General features: G+C 38.3%; 3 protein-coding genes across 4 annotated transcripts; 2 read left to right on the top strand and 1 right to left on the bottom strand.

Annotated features, from left to right (window-relative positions):
* Nucleotides 1-4961: 4961 nt before the first annotated feature.
* LOC133717951 (B3 domain-containing protein LOC_Os12g40080-like) lies at nucleotides 4962-8398 on the top strand. The gene is made up of 5 exons (XM_062144725.1): nucleotides 4962-5113; nucleotides 5770-6504; nucleotides 6590-7102; nucleotides 7189-7758; nucleotides 7865-8398. The coding sequence occupies exons 1-5, from the start codon at nucleotides 5015-5017 to the stop codon at nucleotides 8120-8122; spliced, it is 2175 nt and encodes a 724-aa protein (XP_062000709.1). The 5' UTR covers nucleotides 4962-5014; the 3' UTR covers nucleotides 8123-8398.
* Nucleotides 8399-10639: 2241 nt separating this feature from the next.
* On the top strand, nucleotides 10640-11971 carry LOC133716438 (aspartic proteinase CDR1-like). The gene has a single exon (XM_062143149.1). It carries the CDS (start codon nucleotides 10640-10642, stop codon nucleotides 11969-11971), a length of 1332 nt encoding a protein of 443 aa, XP_061999133.1.
* A 3265-nt stretch (nucleotides 11972-15236) lies between these two features.
* Nucleotides 15237-18288, bottom strand: LOC133713617 (DNA-directed RNA polymerases II and IV subunit 5A-like). Of its 2 annotated transcripts, XR_009848154.1 has the most exons (4): nucleotides 17969-18288; nucleotides 17433-17764; nucleotides 16292-16405; nucleotides 15237-15488 (listed from the first exon to the last, which is right to left on the bottom strand). XR_009848154.1 is itself a non-coding variant. In XM_062139651.1 (3 exons), exons 1-3 carry the CDS (start codon nucleotides 18080-18082, stop codon nucleotides 15438-15440), a joined length of 279 nt encoding a protein of 92 aa, XP_061995635.1. In that variant the 5' UTR covers nucleotides 18083-18280; the 3' UTR covers nucleotides 15237-15437. The 2 variants fall into 2 exon arrangements, 1 of the variants encoding a protein (XP_061995635.1); XM_062139651.1 differs by lacking the exon at nucleotides 17433-17764 and having other exon boundaries at nucleotides 17969-18280.
* Nucleotides 18289-18598: the final 310 nt, after the last annotated feature.

Raw genomic sequence — 18598 nt, forward strand, 5'->3', positions numbered from 1 at the left:
TGGTGACCAATCAATGGTCACACTCGAAATTGAAAATTGATAGGGCTCAAAGTCAAGTGGTGAAAAAAAAGTTAAATTTACTAAGAGACATCTCAAAATATCTAATCACCTTGTATTTACCAGACTAATGGAAGTATTTCGTTGATAGAAAATTTTGAGTCAAGTATAAAAGAATTTAGACACTGATGGTGAATTTAACTCTTTTCAAAATTTTCATGGTACCATGCTCATCTATTATTCCCAACAAAATTCTTTGAATTAAAAAAAGAAATTAGATAGCAAAACATATTTGCAAACGCCCATTAGCATTCTAGTGGCATAAGTCTTCTTTTTATAAGTGGAATATCGTGAGTTCGACTCACAATATATTAATTGTTGTATATGAGTTATTTTTTTAAAAAAGAAAAAAAAAAAAGACAAATTTGCACACCAATAAAGAAACTACCTTCCATTTAAAAGCCCAAATCACTCGAATTCATAGTCGACGTCACACATACCATAACTTGAACCATCATTGCGAATCAAAGTCACAAGGGGTTGGGTTTTTAATTTTATTATTGTAAGGCTCATCTTGTAAGATCCATCTTGATTGTTCAGACTTTTAAAAAACTTCATCTAGTCTCATTTTGGACATATCAATAGTTCAACGTGATAGTAAATATGTATAAAGGAGCTTTTTGAACTTGATAGCCTCACAATAATAAATCTAGGAGTTGTCAAAGGGCCAGGCCGGGCTGAGCGTGCTTGGACAAGGTCTTACAACATTTTTACATAATAACAGGCCAGATTGAGCCAAGTTTTATTGTAAATTTCAAAGCCCAAACTCATCCATATAAAGCAAGTCTTGTGGGCCAGATAGGGTAGCCCTCATTTATCTAGGTGCGGTCGGACCTATCCAGAGTGAGGCCTCACTCTGAAATTAACGTGTGAGGTTGGAGTTTAGAGTCAATTTTCTGTCTCATATCCACATCTCGACCATTCAGTTTTCAGTTACTAATGTGTAGATCATCTCTGCAAAGTTTCAGCTAAATTGATGATCTTTAAGTTATCTAACTCACATAAACCAATGGACGAACTGAATCTGTCCACCATGAACCGTACTAGCTTGAAGGCAGTTATCAATGCCTTAACAGCCATCAATTTGACTGAAATTTTGCAGAGATGATCTATACATTAGTACCTAAAAGCTGAATGGTCGAGATGTGGATATGAGATCGATCGAAAAGTGACCCTAAACTCCAACCTCACACGTTAATTTCAGAGTGAGCTCTCACTCTGGATAGGATCTGATATATATATATATATATATATATATATATATATATATATATATATATATATATATATATACAAGTCCGTTCCAAAGTGCGGATGGTGACGCAGCGGAGGCTTTCCAGGCGACGACGGCGGCGCGCGGCTTGCAGGAGGGAGGCCGGAGGCATCTCGGACGGTTCTGGGCAGCGTTCGAGGTCGGGGTTGCAGGTTATGGGCAGCAACCCGACCTGCAACTGCAGGTTTTCTGGGCAGCGCTGCAACGAAGTCGCCGGCGACACCACCGACTGCAGACCTCTCCGCCCGACTCCTGGCGTCCTTCCGGCAACCCCCGCCGCTCCGTCGCACCTCAAGCCGAGCTGCAGCGTTGCCGTCCCCACTTTAAGTGGTGTATCGGATTGTTTCACAAGTAGCTAGCTTGGAGGAATTGCTTTTCACCATGTACATATATAGTGTAAACTGTGTAATTAAACTCATGCAAGCAAACAATTTCCATAACTTGTGATAATCTGTTAATTAACTTTTGCACCTGCTCAACTTTGAAACTCATATAGAACCACTAAATTTACTAGTCCTTGTACTCGAGTGCCCGTTCAATTAATTAGGTTATCCAGCTCTTGGCTAGGGGCCTAGGGTTTGAAGACTTGCCTTGTGAGCGTAAGGAACAGGTATATTTATTTCATTTATTTGTAAACCAGTTATATATAGCTGCACAGAGATTTTTAACTTACAGGACGGGTCGGGCGTGCTTCTTCAAGTCTTTGGTGGATCGGGCCGAGCTTGAAACCTCAGCCAAACCCGACTCTCAACACCAACGGGCCGGGCTATTCACGGGCTTACATGCGGGCCGAATCAGGCTTTTACCCGTTTTGCCGGGCAGGCCTATGTGGGCCCACCGATCCGCTGACCAAATAATAATCCCTAAGTTAATCTTATACAGGGAGTATCCATTGACAATTTTCAGAAATAAATTTAGGGTGCGTCTATTTCCACCTTACTAAATACTTTGTTCACCATATAACCAATTTTTTTCTTTAAAATCCCAAAATTGTCCTTAACAACAATTATTAATAAAAAAATAATGAAAATGAGAAATCAATTTTGTTATAATTAAAACTTTACCCAACAGACATCCCAATTATCATATCACTATACCAAAAAAAAAAAAAAAATTCTTAGCTTCTTCATTGCTAGCCTACCAAACAAATAATTAGACGAAATTTTCAAGTTATAGCAACAAGTGAAAAGAATTGTTGGTTAGTATTATTTCATTCAACTTCATGTGACTCATGTTTGATTCTATGTCATAATAGTACGTTGATGAAGGGAGAAGATAGAGAAGAGGAGAAGAGGAAAAAAAATATGAAAAGAGTCAAAAGAAACTATAGTTGAAACAAACTTCTTTCAGAGGTTTGCTATGCGTTTTCCGGAGAAGAGAAATCATTGGTCACGCTTCTTGCACCCGTATTCCGTCCGGCGGCGCGTCCTCTGGATGTCTTCGTAGGACGGGTGGGTTTCGTTCAGTCCACAAGTGTAGATCCATGGCGGCATGAGGAAGAGCGACAACTGAGTTTTGGTTTTCTGAGGAGAAGTTTGCAATCATCGTTTTGCAACTTCGAAGGTGGATCCGCCTTTCTTCTCGGGCGTTTTGGTCTTTGTTGCCTGGTGTGCTGGCCTCTGTTGATTGGTGGCGGTCGTGGCAGCCAGGTGCCGTTCTCAATTGTCGGGTGGTCAAGCCACTAGTACCGCAATCGCCAACATTGATGGTCCTAGTTCGATGTCGGTTTGATTCGGCGGCAGGGTGTTCAGTGATGGTGACGTGTGACCACGGATGCAGGCCATGGGTTGAGATCGGCATGGTTCGTCAAGGGCAGTGGCAGTGGTTTTTTTTTTTTCAGACGGCAAGGGGTGGAGGCAGATGCAAATGGGAAGTTAGGGTCGTGGGTTTTTCTTGTTTATTTGGGCCTTTGCTTGTGGTTCCGCACTTGGTTTTCTATATTTTCAATATTTGGTTTCAAATCTAGGTGTATATTATGTACAATAATTTCCTACCAGTACTTGGTAAGGACATGTGGGCTCTGTCCAGGTCTGCATACTCAATATGTCTTGTCTGCCCTGGCGAGGCGGCAGATTATGAATTGGTTGCAACTTCCTAGTGGTAGGATGAAGCGATGTGTCGTCGGATTTATTTCTAGTCATCAGCATATTGGGAATCTACTTTATTGATTTTATGGCATTGCTTTAACTTTCTGATATGTCACCGTTATTATAAAGCAAATGGAGTAGTCGACATGACATTCTTTGCTATTTGGTGCATGTTTGAATACATTGTTGTTGTAGAGACTCCTGTTATTATTTGAGAGGTCCTCTGTGTACTGTAATATGAGGTTTAGGCACTATGTCCCCCCCTCTGTGTATTCAGCAGTCTCATTAATCAAGGCTTAAGGGCAACCGCACAGCCCTTATTTCAAAAAAAAAAAAAAAAAAAAAAAAAAAAAAAAAAAAAAACTAGAAGCAAGGCATGGGGTTTTTTTATTTATTTATTGAAAGTAGGATTTTATTAACTCCAATAGAATACATCAATCTGGGGAAATCTATCCTCAATAGAGGACCCCTACAGTATTACTTAGCTAAGCAACATTAACTAAATCATGGAGCCAAGGAGGCCCAATCTCTTTGCAAAACATAGCCTGCACCCTTGACAATGCAGATCTAGCCAGCTTATGAGCCACCTCATTAGATCTCTTCTTCACATGCTTCCAAGAGAGTACCTCGAACTCACTCTTTATCAATCTTACTGCATCAAGGATTCCGCCAATATCGCTTAAGTCCCAGCTAGGCACATTCAGCCCATTGAGTACATTGAGTGCGTCCCCAATCACTTTAACTCTCCTCAAACCCAGCTCCTTACAATAACATAAGCCATTCCATAAAGCTAAGGCCTCAGTGGCCTCAGCTTTGATTGAAACCGGTAATGGTATGGATAGAGCACCAATTAGCCCTCCAGTATTGTTCACTATAACAGCCCCCAAACCAACACATCCTCTCCCCGCATCAGTCGCTCCATCAAAGAAAAGTTTAGGTACTAACTTGCTCCCTTCTTGTTGAACCTCACTCTCTTCCTCACTCCGATTTCCTTGGTTCGTTGTAGTATGCCCCATCACCGTAGAAAGCTTGTAGAAGGCTAAGGAAACCGGTAATGGTGTGCTAATTTTCTTTTTCTTTTTTCTTTTCCAGTTTCACATTTTCAATGGTAATATATATTTTTTAAAAAAAAATTATTTGAGGGTGAAATTGGAAGTTTCAGAATAAAAATTTAATTGTAGAATAGGTGAATAAAACATTTAGTGGGGTGGAAATAGATTGAGGCTATCTTTATAAAATATTCAGTAAAAATAGATTCGGCCAAAAAAATAAGTGGAATTCATTGCTAAGATTAAGAGAAAAAAAAAATCACCGACTGAAAAAAGGAATATGCAATCATGATCCTTAATTGCATGTGAGTATTCGACCGCCAAGGCTTGCCTTGTAAATACCAACTAGTAGTTAATATATATCAGCACTGAGTAGTCACCACTCACTATCACATCAGCACTATCAGTTCTTTTGAATCACATCTCTACAGTAATAGGTGCACTTTAAGAGCAAATAGTTGGCAGCAGAGACTATCCCAAAGCTAAGAACTTTTGGTTACTTGATTTCATTGAGAGTCTTCAGAGTTCAGAGCATTCCTACAACAGCTATGGAGTCAAAGGCTCACCGGAGGTCAGATTTTCCGGCTAGTGTACCGTTTCATTTCTTCAGAATAATACTTCAGCCAGACATGCAGAGACAGAAACTGGTATAGTTCATGCAATCATGTTCTCTATATGGTTACTGGGAATTTCGGGTGTGTTTGTTGTGCCGTGATGTCACTTTTTAGTTTTCTTGTTAAACTCTGATCACCATCAGGATTGTAAAGCTTTGTATGTGATTGGTTTATTTAACTCACTGATATTTTAAGATTTGCTGAGCTTATTGACACACAGCTCTGAGTTCATGCCAAACAAAGATCAATGATGTGGGTAGATGTCATTTTCTTGTTTTATTGTTTTAATTGGTAACCCTTCATCTTAATTGCTAGTGCTGCAAGTGCTTCAGGTGTGAAATTGGAAATAATATACTCCAAGATTTGCAAGGCCTATTGGCAAGCAAGTAAAAGCACCATTAATTTAGTTACAAGTTTTGAGTCCCGGCCAAATTAGAAATTTAAAGATAAAAAAATCAGAACTTTGAGTTCAAAAAAGTGTTCTCATAAAGTGGTACACTATGAAGAGTATTCTTGTCTGCATTCTTTCCGTTTTCATTTTACATTCAGAGAAATTCATTGTCATCTTCCTCTTGATATAAATGAGCTACTTGTTTTGGATTATTTTGTGTTTTTGTTTTTAGGGGATATATATAGATTGTCATTTTGCTGTGGAATTAAATCCGTGTTAACTTATTGTGGTGCTGCAGAGGCTTCCACCAAAGTTTGTGGCGAAATTTGGGAAAGAATTGTCCGATGTTGCTATACTGACTGTTCCCACTGGCCGTGTTTGGCAAGTGGGTTTGGAAAGAGTTGACAAAAGAATTTGGTTTGTTAAAGATTGGCAGGCTTTGGCAGAATACTATTCTCTCCGTTATGGGGACTTCCTAGAATTTAGATATGAAGGGAATTCAAATTTCCGCGTTTTAATATTTGATATGACTTGTTCTGAGATTGCCTACCCTTGTCAAGAGCAAAGTTCTGATTTGCATTCTATGGGGATTCATGAAGAGGATATGGAAAATGATGGTGTTTGTGACACTTTAGGTACCGCAACTCCTCTTTCTCATGCTTCAATGAAAAGAAAATGCAAATGTCTAGACAAACATGTTCTTGAAAGAAGACATGTTTTGCACCCTGGCTCGAATCTTAACAAATGTATCAAAAGAGGTGTTACCAGCAAGGAGAATATGCTATATCAGTCTGACAATGAGACGAGAAGAAAGAAGACTAGATATGTAGATGAAGGAGACACAATCAACTCAAGTAGTGTGATGAAATCAGCGCCAGCTAGTTTGAAGGAAAATAGAATGCCAAGCTCTCTGGAATTATTAACAAAACAGAATGATGATAAGAAAGTGATCCAGGCTACTAGAATGTTCAAGCCGAAAAATCCTTTTTTCTCAATTATCTTGCAGCCATTTAACTTCACTTATTGCTATTTGGTGAGATTTACATGTAATTTTCCTTCAAAATATTTAGTATAAAATAAATATTCTTAATTGTGGAATTTTTCCTTCACTTTTGCAGCATGTGCCTACTGACTTTGCTGAGAAATATTTGAGTGGGTGTTCAGAATCCATCAAACTTCAGGGTTCTCATGGAAAGCAGTGGGATGTTCGATTTGTGTCTACAAATCCTTCACTTCCGATAATATGCAGGGGTTGCATTCAGTTTTTGACAGACAACAATTTGGAAGAGGGAGATGTCTGTCTTTTTGAGCTGATGAAAAGCAAAGCTGACGTGGTTCTAAAAGTTTCAATACTTCGTGCAGCTGAATATGAAGACACAATAGACTCAAGTAATGTGAAGAAATCAAAGCGGGCCATGCTGAATCAGAATAGAATGCGTGGCTCACAGGATTTCTCCACAGGACAGAATAAAGATGATGGAATGTTTGCTTTTGACATTTTTTCTCACACTTATCCTAAATGGAAACTTAAGTTTCCCAAAGAGTGTGAGAAGGTGACCTATGCTACCAGAATGTTCAATCTGAAAAATCCTTTTTTCGCTGTCATCTTGCAGTTCAATAACTACCATCTGGTGAGGCTTACATATCATATGAATTTGAAATCTTTCGGTATCACAGAGAAATGCTTACTTGGATGCTTCTTGCTTCACTTTTGCAGTTAATTCCTGTTCCCTTTGCTAGGAGATATTTGAGTAGCTGCGCAGAATTTATCAAACTACAGGATTCCAATGGTGGCCAATGGGATGTCCAATGCAGTTCTACAAATGCTTCAAGTTCAGTCCTTAGATTCGGCAGGGGATACAATGTATTTTTGACAGACAAGAATTTGGAGCAAGGAGATGTATGTCTCTTTGAGCTGATAAAAAGGAATGATGTTTTGCTAAAAGTTTCAGTACTCCGTGCTTCTGAATATGAAGACATGGTCCATGATAAAGAGAAGAAACTTGATGAGATTAAGAGCAGAAGTTATAGAAATGGACATGAGGAAGAGATACCAGAGCTAGTTGGGAGACTTAATGAAAAGGGAAGGTCTCCCTCACACAAGTTGTCTGCGGAAGATGAAGGAAACACAGAATTTTGCAATAGTGGAACTTTGTATTATTCTTCTAAGATAGAAAAGATAGTGATGTCCAAAGAAAGCAGGAGGGCGTTCAATGCTGCCAAAAAGTTCAAGACAGAAAATCCTGCCTTCCTTGTATTCTTGCGACATTATCACAAGTCTTTTCTGGTAATGACACACAGACACACAGACACACACACACACACACAGTGCTTGGAAGTCTTTCAGTTCTAACTTAAAATATGCTTAGTTTCAAATTTTATTGCCTGTGCAGGTAGTGCCTGCTGAATTTGGTACTAAGCATCTGGGGTATGAATGCCCAATATTCATTACACTTGAGGCGCCTAATGGAAAGCGGTGTCATGTTCGCTGCATTTATGCTACTGATAGGAAAAAAATATCTGGTGGATGGAGTGCATTCTCCTCAGAAAATAATTTGGAAGAAGGGGATGTTTGTGTATTTGAGCTGACCGCAAGTAAAGATGTTGAGCTGAAGGCTTCAATATTTCGTGCAGCAGAATTTGCGGACTAGTAAATTAACAAATGTTCCAATTGTTGTACTGCTGTCTAAGTTTGTAGCTCCTGAGTTTTGGATGTGCACAAGCAGTGTCAAGAAAACTGCCCTTTCTTTGGTATTTTGTATAGAGAGTTGGCTTCTTGACTTTACACATGCTATATTTTGGTTGTATGGTATTGCCAATATGTAAATCTTTTGCAGGAGAGCTACAAAGGGAATTGGGTAATGTTTTTATTCGTAATGACTAGTGAGATTCTCTTGTTAAATATTGCTGATTTTGGTTTCAACTGAGTTTGTGTGATTATAGAATATTTGTGCTAGACGTTATGAAAGGAAATTCAGAATGTCACATGCAGACGCTAGCTGCACACGTTTTTCTCGGTATAGTCCTTGAATGTAATATGGTCACAAAATACAGATTACAAACCCAGATTTAAACCGGGTATGAATTAAGTATGAACTTAACTAAAAACGTATGTGTAAAGCGGAGTAGAATTTATAGAAAAAGTAACTCAGTTTTATCTTGATACATGAATTACAAGAAATATGGAAACAAAGAAAGCAAAAAGAAATCATTGATTCAGTTTGTTATGAACTCTAGGAAAATTCTACGGTACATTAATGTACTAATACATTAAGTACATATATTAGATTGGATATAACGGTAGACTGACTCTATGAATAAGTAGACTAGCTTGAATTGGTATAGCTCTATATCGAGGTAGTCTACCTCTGTATTGAACTAGTCTACTTGATGTATAGGTACATTAATGTACCGTCTATGAACTCTATATCACTATGAAGGAATTCTCTATATTTGATAATAAAAAAATGAGTTCCTTGACCCAAAAATACAAAATTAGAGAAAATGTTTCACCATCAAATCAGTCTCTCTCTTATTAAAAAAACAAAAAAAAAATTCAGTCTCTCTCTCTCTGTATGAGTTTGACACAAACCCAAAACTCCCAAGTCCCAACACCATCAATCCCTAATCACCGTCACCAATTCATCACCGATCTCTTTCACTATTTCACTATCGGTTCCCTTCAATTTGACTCAACATTCATATATTTTGGGTTTTTTTAATTGAAATATCGATTTACTGTAAAAAAAAAAACATTGGTCGAAATTCTGCCGGTTTGAAGAAACTACAAACCAATATTAAATCACAAACACCAGCTCATAATTTAAAACAAAATCCTGTTATACTTAATTATCATTGAACCCAACCACGGATTAGACGGATGGATTCATCTATTACCTTAACTCATGCATGCATGCATGGCAGAGATTTGAAAATGTCTTACACATTCACGGAATCACGGCTCTACGTTATACAGTACACATTCACGTATACACTCGTGTCATAACGGATATTTAATGATAATTAAGAGAGTACTAATCATATATGTTCTGTACTTTTTTTTGTTATGAATTCATTTAATTTACCTTTGCAATTTTCCTAGCTCCTGGACAGCTGATCCTGCATTTATTCAAATATTGTTAAATTTAACAAGTTTTTCTCAATCAGCTAACCTTTACCTTTGATTAGAATATAATTAATGTTCCACGTAATTTTTTACTTCCATACCTGAAATCAAATCCCATATTAATTATTTATAGATTCAATTTTGGGTCCATTAACCTGCATGAATGTCGACCTTTGAGAAAGATTCATGAAAATATATATAATCATCAATTACCTAAACTTATTTGGAATTTTTATTCAAAAAAAATAATTATTTGTAATCTTATATATATTCCTCCACAAGGCAAAGACAGTTGCCAACTATTTTAACAACTCCTGATAGGGTGCATGCCGCATGGGGATTTCTAGAGTATTCTAACCTACTTTCGAATTGATGAACTTTTGCCGTTTTTGGTTAATTTCCGGTAGACAGTATTTGAGCTAATTTAGATTCAATGGTTAGTGATTATATATGAAATTTCCCGTTTTTATTATAATATGACCATTACATGGTCACCACGTAACCGCAAGAATACCATGAATTTATTTACCTTTTCCATTTTTCCATCTATATGTCCATCAAATTCCTGTACCTTTTCAAATACCTGAAATTGAACAATCAATTAACACTTAATTAGAAAATAATTTGTTCAAGGTAATTTCCATTAATTTCCATATCTGTATTAAATCAAATCCCATAATATAGATCCACTTTTCGGGATGACATGTAAGACCATTAACCTAACCATTTTTTAGGACAAATTCATGCAAAACTCCTCGATCTTGAGCTAATTATAATCTTCCTTCACATGCCAACTTATGCCTTTACTGCAAAAATTCACTGATGATATTCATACAATCCAAACATAAAGAGAAATAAAGCAACCGAATCTGGGATATCAAAATCATATAGTAATTTAATTCCAATAATAACTGATATTCATGCATGCTCTGCAAAATCATGTCAGCAAATTCCATTTGCCTTCTTTTGCTCTTTCACAGACTATATAAACAAACCCATAGTACCACAAATTAATGTCACAAAAGAAGTTCTCTAATTAGCCATGGCAGCCTTAGCAACAACAGCATTTGCACTCTTCCTTCTTTTTGTCTCTAATTTCTCTTCAGTCTCTGCCAAAGGAGGCTTCACCATTGACCTAATTCACCGCGACTCGCCACGCTCTCCCTTCTACAACCCTGCAGAAACTCCATCCCAACGCTTGGAGAATGCCTTTCGCCGTTCCTTCGGCCGACTCAGCCATTTTAAGCCAACAACTTCCTCTTCTGTAGCTCAGCCTAACCAGGCCGAGTCCACTATAATCAACAACCGTGGTGAGTACCTCATGGAGTTGGCAATTGGAACACCACCGGTTCCGATCAAGGCCATTGCCGACACCGGCAGTGACCTCATCTGGACGCAGTGCAAGCCTTGTGATGATTGCTACACGCAAACCGATCCTCTTTTCGACCCTTCCAAATCGTCTACTTACAAAACCGTTCCTTGCTCTTCAAACCAATGTACTGAGTTAAAGGGCAGGTGCTCCGCCAAGGGCAGTGGTTCGGGTTCGGCTTGCCAATACGAAGTGAACTATGGTGATCAGTCATACACAATTGGAGACATTGCCGTGGACACTCTAACCCTAGCTTCCACTACCGGGAGAAATGTTTCTTTCCCGAAAACAATAATCGGGTGTGGTCACAACAATGATGGAACCTTTGACAAGAAAGGGTCTGGCATAGTTGGGCTTGGAGGTGGTGACGAGTCACTCATTACTCAATTGGGTACTTCTATAGATGGAAAGTTTTCATATTGCTTGATCCCTTTTGCCTCGGAAGGTGACCAAACAAGCAAGTTGAACTTTGGTGACAATGCTGTGGTTTCCGGATCTGGCGTTCTTTCCACTCCCATTGTCAAAGATCAAACCCGAAAAACCTTCTTTTTCTTGACATTGGAGGCTATAAGCGTCGACAACACAAAAATTCCCTTCTCATCCTCAATTTCAGGCTCTGGTGAGGGCAACATTATAATCGACTCCGGCACCACACTGACCATACTAGAGCAGTCCTTCTACTCGAAGCTAGAAGAAGCAGTTGACAAGGTTGTCGGCGGGGAGCGCGTGAGCGACCCTCAGATTGGAATACCTCTTTGCTATAAGGTGAGTCTATCCCAGGATTTGAAGGTCCCAAATATTACCGTACATTTCACCGGCGCTGATGTGAAGTTGGAGCAGCAGAACACTTTTGTTAGGGTGAGCGATGATACTGTATGCTTTGCCTTTGCTCCGGCGCAGAGTCTTTCGATCTATGGGAACCTGGCCCAAGCGGGTTTCTTGGTGGGATATGACCTTAAGGGCAAGGCTGTGTCCTTCAAGCCAAGTGACTGCACCAAGTTCTAATTTGTATTTAAATGTTGCTTTTCCTTTCGCTTAGTTAATTAGGTGTTCTGTATCCAGAATAATAAGATTATTGCTTTTCATTTCAGTTGTTATGATCGTCCGTTTTAGCATCAGAAGTTCCATTGTACGTACTCGTTCAATTTAATGAAATTCACTTCGACATCTTCTTCTTTTTTCTTCTTTGTTCCTAAACAATACTTCTCTATGTTTTTGTTTGCTACATTGCTGGGAAATAGAAGAGTCTGGTGACACCATGTAATTCACATACATCCAATTGAAATGAATTTGCAAACCACAAATGCTTTGGATACTTGAACTGTTTTCTTCATGCTTAAAACCCTAATTTCAAGAACAATAATATTATGTGAATTAAAATTTTGAAGTATTACTTAGAACTCTTCTTATGTGACAGTGCAGTGGCATAACCACTTAAATCAACATCTTTCATTAAATGACGTAGCATAGTAAAAAAATTTTGAAAAAAAATAAAAAATAAAAAACTTCTTATTGAAGATATTTTTTTTTTTTTTTTTAAAACAGGATATTGACTGCATTAGATTCAATAGCTATAATGGGGCTAGAGTCTACCATGTACTTGAATAGGATACGGACAAAACCCGAACTCTATCAAGCAAATGCAAACTCATTACAAGTCTATTTTGAGCTCACTATATATAAAGCGAGCTTATAAACAAAGAACTACTCCGTGTCTCCTAGAGCAAAATCATAACTAGCCTCCCATTAGCCAGGCAGGAAATTGTGGTACCAATAGAAAGCCACTTCCCAGCAAACAAATAGGAACAACTCCTCATCCATAAGCAGCTTGACAACCAACCGTATTCCAAATAATTACCAATTCCCGTAAATGTCATGATCCGAAACGATTGGTCCTGGACCATAAGTCGACCTGAAATCCCAAGAAGGTCCACATCTCAGGCCAGGCTCACCGTCATCACTAGGTGCCAAAAGAGGGTGGCAAGGCACTCTCCCTACTGGCCCACAAAATTGAGCCCAACAACCCAAATTTGGGCCCAGGCCCAGAGGCCCAAACCCAAACCTGAGCAAGAATAGCAGCAGCCCGAAAAAACCTCTGCAATACCAGTGCCGCCACCGGCCAATTTTCCTGCGACCGACCCTTCCAGCAGTACATCAGGCCGTCCCCGCCTCTCGGCACCAGCAAAGCTCCCGACCTAATCCCACCTACAAACCAGAAGCGCTGGAGAACAACGATCGCACCACAGCAGCCTATGAATCGTTCGACCGCGTATCCAATCTCTCCGTCCGAGATCTACTTCGCCTCTTCCCGATTCGACTCGCTTTCGTCCCTAAACACCGCTGCCCAACGTGAGTCCAAATGTGCCAAGAGCTCAGTTCAGATGCCACCCAAGATCGACTCCGATCCTTGTAGATCGAAACAATCCTGTGTGGATTCGAGATCAAATATATCTCTAAGAAGAAACCCAGAGAACGGAAGCGTACTATCTGGCCGAGATCGACACCAAAATCCTGCGCCGCCATCCACTTGAACACGGTCGAATTGTTGTGCCGCCGTCTGCTCAAAACTGTAGGGCTTCGCTATCATTTGGCGTGGTTACCAATCAACCCTTATTGAAGATTCACATGCGAAATTCAACAATAATTCAAATAAGGGTTTTTGTCCATTTATCCCACTTTTAGGGATTTTTTTCCCACATACCCCCTTAAATTTTTTTAATTCCTTCTTACCCAAAACACTCTAAGGAAGTCTTCCCTAATACACCATTAAATTTTTTTTTTTAATACCATTTTACCCTCATCCATTTATTATTTAGAGAGAGGGAGAGAAACCAAAAAGACTTAGCAGGTGCCCATCACCGATCAACTGATTCCGGTCACCGGTGGCTGGATTCCGACCAACTTTTGCAGGAATCCGGTCACCGGTCGCCGGATTCCGGTCACCGCCAGCCGCCCACCGCACTTTTTTGAAAACCTCTATTGCCCCACAATAGAGGGGCAATAGAAGTTTACTGCCCCCCAATAGACGTCTATTGGCCCTCTATTGAGGGGTAATAGAGGTCTATTGCTCCCAATAGACGTCTATTGCCCCCAATAAACGTTTCGATTACCAAAATGGGAACTAATCTTCTTAAAATTAGACAAATAAAACTTTGATTAAAGAGAAAAAATGAGGAGATTACATCAATTCAAAACATATATTGCCCCCCAATAGACGTCTATGGCCCTCCCCCCAATAAATATTTTATTAGAAAACAATAAAATATTTTTTTTCCCTTTTTTCTTTCCTGCTGCCCTCATTTTACCAAAAAAAATAAAAGAAAGAGGAAGGACATCGCCTTCCGCCCTCAATAATCACCATTACGTTTCCAACTCGTGAAATCTCATTTATACTGCAGCATGTCTCTACTTAATATATCAAAATGAATATTAATTGGAACAACTATTTATAGAAATGATTTCAAATTCATGCATTGAGGTCAAGCCAATAATCATTGATCTTCTTTCACATCAGCATAGTTCACTGCCCATCCTTTAATTAAGATCATCAACATATACGGTATTGGATTATTCAAGTTGAATAATAAATAATTCAACTGATATCTGATGAAAATGATATATATATATATATATATATATATATATTTTTTGGAGAAATTCGCAACTAACAGTTGAACACCACAAATAGACAACCACTATGCCAAAAAATGAATCAGACGACAGTTTTTCACTGTCGTCTGATAAGGCACGTTGCTGTTGTCTATCTCAATGCCGTCTGATGGGTGAATCAGACAATAGGACGTAACTGTCGTCTGAGGAAATTTTGTACAACAGCAACGACTTACATGACTATTGTCTGAACACCAGAAAGAACAACAGCGACGAGTATCTTAACTCTTGTGCAAATCAATTTCAGACAACAGCTGCTAGAAGAGAGAAACTTGTGAAGAACAATCAGAAAACATTGGTTTGTAAATAAACTGTTGTCTGAATGAAGGTTGTACATCATCTGACTAGTTGTTTTCTATGGACTGGATTTAAACAAGACAACAGAAAATTGAAGAAAGCATTGTCTGTTTGTATTTGATACTGCATGTTTCTGAAAAAAAACTGTTGTTTGAGTTTTTATTAGACAATGGTTTCGATGTAGAGTCTTATTGTGCTGTAATGGCTCCAACAACAGTTTATGCTATCCATTTAGTTGTGTTAGCTCCCTTGGACAATTGTTTTTACTTAATTGAGAGTGATATGAAAGTGACTCTAGCTAATATTTTACTAAAAGCAACTTTCATAATAAATTCCAATAGATCCAACAAAGGCAATTTCATAAAGCATTAATCCATTTCATTAGCTTAACAAGCTTTCTAATTTCATAAGGTTTACATGATGATAAATAATAATACAACTTGCTGGTGTTCCAAGCTTGATCTCCCAATGACTGCACATTGCCTTTCATTTCCATCATCTCAGTTCAAAGCCTTGAGCAGTTTGATACAAAATTTCTCATAAGTGGTTGCTCGATCTGCAAACGATAGCAAAGATGTTGCAATTAAAGACTAACGATAAAGGAGAATCCATATACCAGCTGCAAGTATTTCCAACATTTTGTCAGCAATATGACCATGCATGCTTTCTCTGTAAGCTTTTTTAACTGGCTTTTTCTTGCTTTTAGTACACCATGACATGAAAAAATTAAGAACAGAGATTTTGATCATCAACGAATCTCACAGAAAAATTTGCAAAAAGTATGAGAATTTTCGTAGGTTTACTAGTGACCAGTACCTAAAGTTGCTTTAGGATTGGATGGACTTCCAAAAGAGAAATAAACTTTTCCATGCTACAAACATAGTCTGTGAGAAAAAAGAGATCATCTAATTGAATTCTATACTCCTAACAAATAGAGTAAAGCACTTCTAAAGAAACAACAATCAAGGATGAAGATGTCACATGAACTCACTTGCCTCCTTTTGTTTTACTCATTCAAGACTAAACATTAATAGATTATGGCATAGAAGTTTGAAACACTGAGATTCTGAGAATATATGGCAAGCCTAAAATATCCCTTGCTGCCCCACCATCAGTTGAAGTAGTGACTGCCCCCTCATATGACATGGAATTTTAGATTTGTTCGACCTTTTAGGTTAGGAAAATATTTCCATTCCCCATTAAATATCATTCTTTATGGGCCAGAAGGAAAGACAGTCCACATTTTCGTACCAAACATGTGCATTAGTGTCCAAGAGACCTCCATACTCAATCAAGACAAACTTAACAATTTAAAGATTATCCTTGAACTTAGAAATGATAATATCAGCAAATAGTTACCTTCTTGTCTTCCAACTTGTACTTCCTTAGCAGATGTTTCTTTTCTTCAGCCGTAAGTATCTCATACTTTGGCTGTAAAACATGCTTTGTAACATTGACCAGCAGTTCAGAAATCTGAAACAAATTCACAAGTGTTGCGGTTAAATGGAAACTCTTCATCTAAACAAACAAAAAGAACGACAATAGAGGAAAGAAATCATAGACAGCTGCATTGCTTGTATAAGTTCAAACACTAAACTTCCATCTAAATTGAAACACCATGAAACTCACGTTGAAGACAATCAATTTAAATAAAACTTTAACTCTTGAAATCTTTATAATTTTCCACGAGAGGAGGAAAAAAAAAAACTTACTAGCTAAAACAGTATATTAATCTTCTTTATTTTCAAGTCATATTTCTAAGTAACTAATGATGTTCTGGTAGTTAACCTATCTAGCTAGTAATGTATCTGCATAGTGCTGACATGAAAAGGGATTCAATGAAAGATAGAGAAAAGGGAAAACAAAAAATGAAAGATAGTTTGGTATGTGGGTATTAAATTGGTTTCATTCAATTATTGATTACTTGTACTGTGCTGACATGAGGGATAGGCCGCAGCTTTATCAATTCATGGTGAACAACAACAATATATGAAAATCTCTCTCTCTCTCTCTCTCACTCTCAAAGAGGCTCTTCTTCTCCCACAGAAACTACTTTCTATTCCCACTCTTTCAATTTCTTCACAAACAGAGGACTACTTGCACACTTTCTCACCCATACTCAAAACAGAGAGAGATTGTGATGGATATGATAAGGGGGTGGCAGTGAGATTAACACCAGTACAAAAACCTCATTATCAAATCAGTATATCTCTGAGAGGAGAGTGAGAGTAACAAAAACTAAGACCCTGCTATCGGTACATACCATTAAAAATATGCCAACCCATTTCTAAATCATAGTCAAACTATTTAAATTATACCAACTATCAATCTAATCAACAATCACAAACTAAATCCCTGAAAACCCAATCACCAAACACCAATGTTTTCAACTCAAACAACCAAAGACCCAGAAATCTGAAGACTTGAAGACATAAAACTGAATACCCAGAAACCAAGATACTTGAATGATTGATGAATCAAAACAGAAATCTAGACTTACCAATGCGGCCGTGTCGGAGAAAGAGAGAACAGAGAACAGGGATAATTGTATGCATTCCTTTGTTTTAGGAAGTAGTGATTCAATTAACAAGAAATACCAAATGAGACAAATTAAATTGTTAAAATAATGGTCCTATGGGATGCAAATCATGCAATCCGAACCAAGCTTGAAGAAAGCCGAACCAAGCAAGTTACCCAGAAATTCGAAATCGAACCCAGCTTGAAGAATCTGAAATCAAAAACTGGAATCGAAGTATCGAATCCAGAAATCTACTTGAGCTTTAAGGACATCTGCTTTGCTACTTGAGTTTGAGGCGATTGAAGAATTGAAGACTGAAAATTGAAAGTCCAGAAAGTATTCAAAGTAAGAAACCGATCGATTGATGGATTGAAGAGTGAAAAACAAAAACCCATAAACTCAAACTTTTCCATTGAAGACCCACAGGACCTCCAAATTCAGAAAAAAATGCAAATCAGAATTCATAATCTGTAGAACTGAAGCTTCGATTTTGACAAAAAGGAGAGTTCAAAGCTTACTGAATCAAAGCGGTGGTGGAGGTGTTGCGAGATGGCGGCCAAAAATCGACGAAGGTAAGGGAGCAGCAGCATCGTGGATTGGAGGGTCGCGTGCAGAGGCAAGAGTCGGTGCATGGCGATGCTGGGCTTGGGTTTTGATCGTATTGAGGTGCTGGTTCGATTGGTGGTGGCGGTGTCGTGAATTGATAGCCAGAAATGGTGGCCTCCAGCGATGGCAGGGAGAAATGGAAGGGAGAGATAACAAAGAATTGGGCGTGCGGCTAAGAAAGAGAGAGAGTGTGTGTGTTGTGTTTCTAGGGTTAGTCGACATCAAAGTAAAATTTTGTCGAACTAATGGAGGGAAAGAATGAAAATTAAAATTTTGGCCAAGTGTTTAGTGTAACTAGGGCGCGCAAATCATTTGAGCCCTAAAACTCACACAACATCAATTTCAGTACATTGTCTGAAAGAGAGTGGCACAATAGACAACTAAAAAACTGTTGTCTGAATCAAAACAATCAGACGACATCTTTTTCAACCATTGTATTAATGGTAATTGCACAACAGAAAAGTAATAACTGTTGGGTGATTAAAAACAATCAGACAACATCTTTTATCAACCATTGTATATATGAACCTTGGACAACATCA

Source organism: Rosa rugosa, chromosome 6, assembly GCF_958449725.1.
Source record: "Rosa rugosa chromosome 6, drRosRugo1.1, whole genome shotgun sequence".
Taxonomy (NCBI): Eukaryota; Viridiplantae; Streptophyta; class Magnoliopsida; order Rosales; family Rosaceae; genus Rosa; species Rosa rugosa.